Here is a 10,282-nt window from a genome sequence, read left to right as displayed (position 1 = left end):
AGCCTGTACTCTGAGTGTGACCTCTTCAGATGTCTCATCTATAATATCTTCAGCCTCCCAAATGATCTTGAAAACATCCAACTCCAGCACCAATTCCTTGAACTGGTCAGTCAGGAGCTGAAGTTGGGTGCACTTCCTGCAGATGTAGTCATCAGGGAAACAGTCAGGACTCCTGAATTCTCACACCTGACAGGAGGAGCACACCATCTTGTTTACTCTGTACTCAAAAAAGGCTTACCTCTTCTTATCTGTGCCTCTGCCTGTTCTCGCCAAAGCCTTCCCACTCTATCACTGGCACACCCCAACAATGGCCACTCCACTTGTCCCCGCCTTCCTTTTATTTGCTGCTGAGTTTAGGTTTCTGATACGGACACTTAGTGCGCCCGCGCAGCTGAGAAGACTGGCCTTGCCCAGATCTGCTCCTTTTATGTTCTCTCTCTCCTGACCTTTGGTTGGGCTCTGACACTCACTGTGCCTGAGCTGCTAAGAAAATAGCAGGGAATTGAGAGATATGGAGGCAGAAGAGATTTAGTTTAACCCAGCATTGTATTTGGCACAGTCATTGTGGTCATTAGACCAAATAATTCATAGAACATAGAACATATTACATAGAACATAGAACAGTACAGCACAGTACAGGCCCTTCAGCCCACAATGTTGTGCCGACCCTTAAACCCTGCCTCCCATATAACCCCCCACCTTAACTTCCTCCATTGTGGTAAGCTAGAGGGCCAGACATGAAGTAGACAGTCAGAATCTTTCTCCCAGAGTAGAAATATCTAGTGCTTGAGGACATGAGTTTAAGGTGAGGGGGAGAAAGTTTAGGGGATGTTTTGTTTAACACACAGAGGGCGGTGGGTGCCTGGAATACGCTGCCAGTGGTAAGTGGCAGAGGCGGGTACATTTGGAACATTTAACAGACCCTCGGATAGGCATATGGATGTAAGAAAACTGGATGGTTATGGACTGTGTAGGACTGAAGAGTTAAATTGTGGCAACACGCACAAAATGCTGGAGGAACTCAGCAGGCCAGGCAGCATCTAGGAAAAGAGTACAATCGGCGGGCCAAAACTTTGTGGAGGTGTGCGTGTGTGAATGTACACTGAATACATTGAATATCCTAGGAGCCTTGGTTTAGATATAAATAACTTTATTTATTTATTAGTTATATGATTAGGATAAAATACAAGTCCCATTGTCCAGTGTGCACCCCAGCTACTGAGGTGCCTACTGGATCCAAACAGACACAGCAACTAGGAAGAGGGGCAGGTAGTTGGCTCAGACAGAGTCCTCAATAGACCCCGGCTTGGACTCGGGAATATCCATCCTGGCCAGGCCCAGTGGCAGACCCACAAGGGGGTTCTTCTGACTGATTCTCCTCTCCCTTATCCGCACTGAGTGGTTAAAGAGAGTGGCGTCCAAGTGCAGCTCGAACTTGAAAAGCAGCCCCTTCTGATGCTTAAGCCGGCACTGCTCCCATATAAATACAAGAGTCTGTGAGTGGAATTAAAAACCAGTTAGACGCCACTGCTCTGTGCAAAACTCTCCATCCAGAGTCATCCAGAGATAAAGTGGAGGGAGGAGTTCTGTGCAGCGAGACTTCCACTTGGAACCTAGGATGTGTCTGGACAGTGTAGAAGTTCTGCAGTCTCCTGAAACCAGATGCAGATGGGGTGACTGCCTTGCAAAATGCCTCCATTCAGTCCACGATGGCAACCTCTCCCAGTTCCCTAGGGGCCGCATTTCAAAATGAAAACCTGCTCCATGCCAGGAGTAGCACTGACATCCAGACAGAGGAAAGTCCATAGGATTGGGAATGCCCAGCTGTTGACAGAGAAACAGAACAGAAGCAGAGTGAATTAGGAACAAAAGAGATTAAGCTTTGACAAACCTCTGTAGTTGTGTAGTGGAGAGCATATTGTCTCTACTACGGTTTTGTGGTCTTAGATAGACTGGCTGCATCACAACCTGGTATGGAAACACCAATATTCTTGATTGGAAAATCCTACAAAGTAGTTTATGATACGGGCTATTCCATTGTGGGTAAAGCCCTTCCCACTATTGAGCACATCTACACCAAATGTTGTTGCGGGAAAGCAGCATCCATCATCAGAGATCCCCACCACCCAGGAAATGCTCTCTTCCTGCTGCTGTGATCAGGAAGAAGGTACAAGAGCCTCGAGACCCACACCACTTTGTTTAGGAAGTTATTACCCCTCAACCATTAGGCTCTTGAACCAAAGCAGATAACTTCACTCAACTTCACTTGCCCCATCATTTAAATATTCCTACAACCAATGGACTCACTTTCAAGGACTCTACATTTCATTTCCTTGAGATATACTGCTTATAACACCCAAGTTGGTATGATATTTCATTAATTCTATTATGGTTATTATTCTATTATGGATTTATTGAGTATGCCCACAAGCAAATGAAACTCAGCATTGTATATGGTGACATATATATACTTGTGCCACGATGAGGCCACACTCAGGGCGGAGGAGCAACACCTTATATTCTGTCTGTGTAGCCTCCAACCTGATGGCATGATTATTGATTTTTCCTTCTGGTTAAAAAAATTTCAACCCCTCCCCCCTTCTTCTATCCTCTACTTTTGCCTCTTATCTCTTCTCACCTGCCTATCAACTTCCCCTGGGTCCCCTGGAGAGGGGGAGGGGGTGAAGGAAAGAGCTGGGAAGTTGACTGGTGAAAGAGATACAGGGCTGGAGAAGGGGAAATCTGATAGGAGAGGACCGAAGGCCATGGGAGAAAGGGAAGGAGGGGGAGCTCCAGAGGGAGGTGCTGAGCAGTTAAGGAGGTGAGGTGAGAGAGAGAGAAATAGGAATGGGGAATGGTGAAGGAGGGGGAGCATTATTGGAAGTTCGAGAAATCGATGTTCATGCCATATAGGGTGTTGCTCCTCCAAATAGAGCCTCATCGCGGTGGTAGAGGAGGCCATGGAATGACATGTCGGAATGGGATTAGGAATTATAATTTAAATGGGTGGCCACTGGGAGATCCCGCTTTTTTTTCTCTCTCTGGCGGACGGAACATAGGTGCTTGGCGAAGCGGTCTCCCAATCTACGTCGGGCCTCCCTCAGATACTAAATGCCACACCGGGAGCACTGGACACAGTAGACAACCCCATCAGACTCACAGTGGAAGTGTCACATCACCTGGAATGACGGTCTGGGGCCCTCAGTGGTAGTGAGGGAGGCGATATAGTGGCAGGTGTAGCACTTGTCCCGCTTTCAAGAGGGAGGGAGATCAGTGGGGAGGGACGAACGGACATGGGAGGTCGCGCAGGGACTCGGACAAGTGCGAGTATTCGGTCTACTTAATCGGCGACGACAAAATCAAACTGGGTCATCACTGTGTATTTATTCCACAGCAGAAACCTTCTGACCTTTCTCAATTGTCCGGCGATCTTACAGCGTGCGCTATAATAGCGTTACGCTAACCGCAATGACACTGCTTCGGCAAGCAGGTGAGGGTAGCCGGCGTCCTTATACCCCGATGAGGTAGGGACATGCCTGCCCCAGCATGTGAAGTCAGCCCCGGCAGACTGGGCGGGTGAGAGGCACAGTGAGATCCAGCGGCCAGGGAGGCGGTACTGCAACGCACTGCGGAGAGTGGATGACCATGACGAGGCACGGGAGGCGTCACAGTCATCCTCTGTAACCAAGGAAGACCTTCTCTTGGTTGGAGTTCTGAGATCGGGAGAGTGGAACTGCCCCAATGCAACCGCCTTTCCCCTTTAAAAAACTCCCCAGCACAGGTTTGCTGTCATCGTCGAACACGATGGACAACCAGCACCACCATGCACTAAGCTACCGTGCCGCCCTCAAACTAATACCAGCACATAACTTTATTGCATGTAATCCATTCTCCCCAACATTTCTATCCCCCCCCCTCGATTCTGCCCCTCGTCCACACACTAGGCGGCAATTAACCCACCCACCCTGCATGTCGTTGGGATGTGGAGGGAACCAGAGCACCTGGGGGATTGGAGAGGCAAATGTGGTCAAGAGAGGATGGGCAAAGTCGGCCAGCCCCTTACCTGAGATCACCTCCATCTTCAGTTTGGTGCAGTACTCCGCAAGACCCTCCCCTCTGATGATGCAGTTGTAGGTTCCAGCGTCCGTGGCCTGTAGCCGTGAGATCTGTAGACTGGCATTGCCGCTCTGGTACCACTCCCGGGGCACGCTAGCGCGTCCGCGGAATGACTCGTCCAGGATCTTCGCTTCTTTCGTCTCACTGGCCCTCAGCACTGACCTGTTTGTCCCGATCTGCCAGACCAGGGTGATGGCCGAATGCCCAGAGGAGTTAAAGGCACAGGGCAAGACGACGTCTGCACTAGACTTGACCGACAGCTGATCTGAGATGAACTTGCAGTAGATACCTTCTGTGAAACAGGATTTGTTAACCCAGTGAGTACAAGTCACCATCCTCTACATGACTAATCCCCCTAACAAGCTTCTCCAGAAGCGCAGTACGGCCATCCCGAAGTGGAGCCCCACAAACCTCTGGTTGGATGTTTCAGCTGCCCGCCTCCACCCAACCTCAACTGAATTCTGGCACAGGCTAGAAGGGCCGAACGGCCTCCCTGCTTCCATTTTCTACGTTTCCATTGTTCCTTCTCACTTCTTCTTTCTCCGTCGTAATTTCATGTTCTCTTTCCCTCCCTCTTTCCTCTGCCTTTGTCTCCCTCTCTTTCTCCCTTCTGTCTCCCTCCCTTTCTCCCCGTATTTCCATCTCCCTTGCTTTTTCTCGATTGCCCCCTCCTCCCTCGCTCTCCGGGCTTTCCAATTCTCCCCTGCGCTTTCTCTCTCTATCTTTCCATTTCTCTCGCGCGCGCTCTCTCCCCATCTCGCTCTTTCCCCGCTCTCCCCACATCTCCCTCTATTTCTCTTCTCATTGTCCTTTTGAATCTGCCTCAGTCTCTCTCCCCATCTCTTAGGCATCCTTACATTAGGCAAAATTGTACATGTCCAATAATTTTGCACCGTCTTACACACACACACACACACACACACCTCTAATTCAGTCAGCATCCTGATAAGCGGCTCCTGACTTCTCTCTGATTCTGATTGCTACCTCTCTCTGCGCCGCCGCCCCCACCCCCACCCCCTACTACCCGCATTGGCATACAACACATATGGCTTACCACAGTATGAACAGCCAGAGATCAGGAGAAGGCTCAGAGCAGCGATTACGCCCCGAGAAACCATCCTTGCGACGACTGCCGATTCTGTCTGAAGACGCAGAAGGGACCGTGTTAACCCACCAACCGTGCCAAGAACCCGCCCTCCCCCCGAATTTCCACCCCCTCTATGAAACAATGTACGATGGAACACGGACCAAAAAGAAATGAAGCCAGACTCTGCAAATGCCAAATGTAGAAACGTAGAAATTGCCAAGAAAGCGCGCCCGCGCCTCTACGTTCATGTGGCCACTCGTTTTTTTTATCAATGCACACAGGGAAACATCTCAGCTTGAAGACCGTGAAAATCCGCAGAGTCGTGGACGCAGCTCAATACGTCACGGAAATCGGCCTCCTCTCCACTGACTCTCCACTCTTCTCGCTGCCGCGGGAAAACAGCTGGGATGACCAAAGACCCCACCCAACCCGACATTCTGTCTTCTCTCCCCACCCCCCTCCACCCCGCTCATCGGGCAGAAGATACAAAAGCCCGAAAGCACGTACCTCCAGTCTCAAGCACCGCTTCTACGCCAAACCCTAACAGTAAACCCTAGTACCGTAAGATTAACTCGACCTTGCACCTTATTGCCCGTCTGCATTGTAGCACTTTATCCTGCATTCTGTTATTGTTTTCCCACCGATGTCACGAATCGGTCTACATGAACAGTGCGTAAGCTAATTTTTCACAATAATAAAAACTATTCGTCAATTTACCAACCAGAGGACCGGAGTTTGGCAGTACTTGCTAAGCAGCGTAAATCCACAAAGACAACCGACCTGGCGAAAACTGTGCGAGAGAATAGCCGACTGAGGATCGGAACTTCGGGAAAACTTCAACAACACACCCGACCAGAATCAGACTCAGTGACTTGGAATGCTGGCAGCTATTTATGAGCTGTCTTAACGTAATGCCACATCGCCCATGTGACTAGACGTAAGTAGCCGCCGGTTATTGACAGGATATTTTGGTGGGCATGGGAGGGGAATCCCAACCTCACTTTACATGTGGATCATCTCCAAACATACAGAAATACCGCATCTGTTAGATCGCCTTAGCCAACTTCCTGTTGTATTTTCTTGGGGAAATCGCGATTATTGTAACTTGAGACTTTCTAGACTAAAGGTCGAGGTATTTGGCATTCTAGATGTCCAACTCCCTTCGCAAACACATGCTCCCTCCCCGTGATCTACTCTGGAGGTTATTTACAGCGTCTGATTACTCCACCGATTTTCCGTTCGTGCTTGGAATGTGGGAGGGAAGAGGAGCCCCCGGGGAAACACAACCCGGTCACTGAAAACACACACACACACACACACACAATACAAGCATACACACACACACAAGCATACACACACACAAACACACACAAGCATACACACACACACACACACACACACAATACAAGCATACACACACATACAGTACAGAAACACATACAAGCACCCAGAGTACACAAACATATGCAAACACACACAGTATACATACTGTGACAAGAATACACATAGATGTTAGCTGTCCTGTGTGATCAGCAGTTGGTCTGCCACCTGTCTTCGGGAGAGAGAGAGATAAGGAAGACAATGAGCAGCATTTGGAGATGTGTAATGCTGGGACGGGAGAGAGAGCTGTCTAGAGCGGCTCCCCCTTTGAACCCTGAACTGCTTGAAGTGATGGACAGGCGATACCCCAGCAGGGGGATAAAAAGAGACAGGTTCGCTAAGGCAAAACACACACGACACCACGAGGTAACTAGACCCTGGAAGCGGTGCCCCCCCGCAAGTCGGCGGGAGTCGTTTGGAAGGCTGATTGCGGAGCCAAGCCATAGACGCACAGGGTGGAAAGGTACGATCAGCGGGAACCCGGTGTGTGTCCACCCTTGCTTGGCTGCAGAGGATCGACCGCATCTGGAGGAGGGGTCACAGTCGGTGACCTCAGATGACATCACAAAGGACCCGCCCGAAAGCTGCTTGTGAGCAATATCGCAGGATTGTGTGTGGAAACCGTTTTGAATGATCATTCGTTCTTGTTCTCTCTCTCCTTCCCCCCACATTGTCCATCGCCATGGCAACGATTACTGCGAACTGAACTAAATTGAACTGGACTTTGTGTCACTTTGAAATTGGTCATTTACCCCTAGACAATGATAGAGCTTGATTGATCCTGTTATCTTAATTCTGTGCACATGTGTGTTTATCATTGCTGAACTGTTGCATTTATTATCCTTTCGATTACTGTGTTGCTTGTTTCTTTAATAAAACTTTCTTAGATCTAGTAATCCAGACTCCAACTGAGTGATCCATTTCTGCTGGTTTGGCAACCCAGTTACGGGGTACATAACAATACACAAACACACACACATAGTATACAAATATATACACACAGTATACAAACATACACAAACACACACAGTATAGAAACACAAACACGCACAATATACAAACATACACAGTGTATATAAACACACACACAGAGTATACACACATACACACACACACACTCACGTGTGCCACATGTCAGGGTGGTATGAGTAGCCGGTGCAGATCACAAGTCCTGGTTATGTGACTACTGATGCCAGTCAGACCATCTCTGAAGAGTATTGATAATGGCTGGGGTCACCCATCTTGAAAAGACACTGCCCAGAAGAAGGCAACGGGAAACCACTTCTGCAGAAAAAAAGTGTCATGAACAATCACAGTCATAGCAAAACCGTGGTCGCCAACAACACATAATGAAGGAATGAACTTTAGAGGAAGAATTTCTCGGTCCTTGGATCAGATTAAGTTTACCGTAATGTGGAACAGTTATGAGAATACAAAAGAGAAGCTGGTCACTCAGCCAACCGTGTCAGAGTGACGTCAGAACACGAGCCATAACTTGCACAATCATTTCATGTGGCACTATAAAAACTCAATGTCATTACTGATTTTAGTTTCACTCTCTTCTGGTTTCACTTTGCACCTAGGCAGGTTCTTGGTGGTCGTTCTGGTTCTGATTCCAATTAATGTTGACTATTGAAACCAAATGACACTTACTCTCTTTTCCCTCCTCTCACCCCATCTCCGTCCTCCAAGAAGACCGCAAAATAATACACCAATCATATTGAATGGTATGATGTAATATAATGTCAGAGAATGCATACAGTATAAATCTGAAATTCTTACTCTCCGCAGACATCTACGAAACAGAGAGACAAAAACCCACGAAGAATGAATGACAGAAAAATGTTGGAATCCCAAAGGCCCCTCCCCCCTTCCCACACGCAAGCAGCAGCAAAGCATCGACCTTACCATTTCACCCTCCCCCACTTGTTCCAGCAGAAAACATCAAACACCACACCCACCATGCAAGCAATCGCAAAGGCCCCCAGAGACCAGGATCTAGAATCCATCAAAAACTACAGTTCATCCCAACACTTCGACATCTCAACAGGCCCTCTCTCACTGATGAGGGAAAGAGCCATATTGCTCCCGCCACAGTGAGAGAGGTGGCCAACAGCTCGCTGTTTCGTTGTTACAGTCTGCAGCATCACGTATTTCTCCCCCCGACTCGAGAGCCTGAAGAATCTCACTCACGAGAGAAAGAGAGAGGGAAGGGGAGAGAGAGAGACCTCTGACAGCCATAGCACTGTCGCGATGTTTCCATCTCCCCCAACGCTTCAGTTGGCGCGGGATCGGGTTGGCTTCAGGGCCACACCCCGAAGGTCGTCTTCCAAGCCGATCCTAAAGATATGGAAGCTCTCGTTGCTTGAAGAGTTCCGAAAAACGAGAACTCACCGATCATGAAGAACGCGTTTTGAGCGCAACTGTAGATCATGGACTCTGACAAGACTCGTGGGAGAATTATATATATTAAACAAAAGCATGATTAAATTGGAGAGGGGGGTCACCACAATAGAGCAGGAAGCCCTTTGGTCCTTTCGGTGTCTGTGCTGAATGCATGTCCAATTAAACCTCAGCCTGTACATGGTCCATATCCCTCCATTCTCTATATTTATGTGTCTGTCTGACAGCCTCTTAAACCCCCCTATTGGATATGGTCCCACTGCCACACTATGCAGCCAGTAAAAGGCACACACCACTATGTAAAAATACTTCCCCACTGCCGCCCTTAAATTGCTCTCTTCTCGCTGCTGCCATCAAGGAAAGTACAGGAGTCTCAGGTTCCACACCACCAGGCTCAGGAACAGTTATCTCCCCTCAAACATCAGGCTGTTTACCCACAGAGGATAACTCCACTCAACTTCACTTGCCCCATCACTGAAATGTTCCTACAACCAATGGAGCAGCTTTCAAGGTCTTCAATTCATGTTCCCAATATTTATTGTTTGTTTATTTATTAACATTTCTCTCTGTTTGTATTTACAGTTTGGTGCCTTTTGCACACTGTCTGTCCATCTTTGTTGTGTGTGGTTTTTCAGTGATTCTGCTGTGTTTCTTTATAGTTATTGTGAATGCCTGCAAGAAAATAAATTTCAGGGTAGTATACAGAGACATATATGTACTTTGATAATAAACTTACATTGAACGTTTGACCTTCGAAATTCACCTTCTCGAGAATTGGCATTAGGACCCCAATTCTGACTGCCTACCCTATCAGTGCCTCTCATGATTTTATGTCAATTTTAGGACATTATCTGGGATAGAAACATAGAAACATAGAAAATAGGTGCAGGAGTAGGCCATTCGGCCCTTCGAGCCTGCACTGCCATTTACTATGATCATGGCTGATCATCCAACTCAGAACACCGCCCCAGCCTTCCCTCCATACCCCCTGACCCCCATAGCCACAAGGGCCATATCTAACTCCCTCTTAAATATAGCCAATGAACTAGCCTCAACTGTTTCCTGTGACAGAGAATTCCACAGATTCACCACTCTCTGTGTGAAGAAGTTTTTCCTAATCTCGGTCCTAAAAGGCTTCCCCTCTATCCTCAAACTGTGACCCCTCGTTCTGGACTTCCCCAACATTGGGAACAATCTTCCTGCATCTAGCCTGTCCAATCCCTTTAGGATCTTATACGTTTCAATCAGATCCCCCCTCAATCTTCTAAATTCCAACGAGTACAAGCCCAGTTCATC

General features: G+C 48.1%; 1 protein-coding gene across 4 annotated transcripts; it reads right to left on the bottom strand.

The window, feature by feature from the left end:
• Window positions 1–1,133: 1,133 nt before the first annotated feature.
• Window positions 1,134–7,918, bottom strand: LOC140197866 (programmed cell death 1 ligand 1-like). 4 transcript variants are annotated; one of them, XM_072258407.1, is made up of 4 exons: window positions 7,706–7,918; window positions 5,171–5,258; window positions 4,064–4,408; window positions 1,134–1,824 (listed from the first exon to the last, which is right to left on the bottom strand). In XM_072258407.1, exons 2-4 carry the CDS (start codon window positions 5,232–5,234, stop codon window positions 1,745–1,747), a joined length of 489 nt encoding a protein of 162 aa, XP_072114508.1. In that variant the 5' UTR covers window positions 5,235–5,258; window positions 7,706–7,918; the 3' UTR covers window positions 1,134–1,744. The 4 variants fall into 4 exon arrangements, with proteins under 4 accessions (XP_072114508.1, XP_072114507.1, XP_072114505.1 ...); XM_072258406.1 differs by lacking the exon at window positions 7,706–7,918 and adding an exon at window positions 5,921–6,228; XM_072258404.1 differs by lacking the exon at window positions 7,706–7,918 and adding an exon at window positions 5,925–6,225.
• Window positions 7,919–10,282: the final 2,364 nt, after the last annotated feature.

Source organism: Mobula birostris, chromosome 5, assembly GCF_030028105.1.
Source record: "Mobula birostris isolate sMobBir1 chromosome 5, sMobBir1.hap1, whole genome shotgun sequence".
NCBI lineage: Eukaryota > Metazoa > Chordata > Chondrichthyes > Myliobatiformes > Myliobatidae > Mobula > Mobula birostris.
Note: the sequence above shows the minus strand (reverse complement) of the source record. Positions and strands in the feature narration are given on the sequence as shown.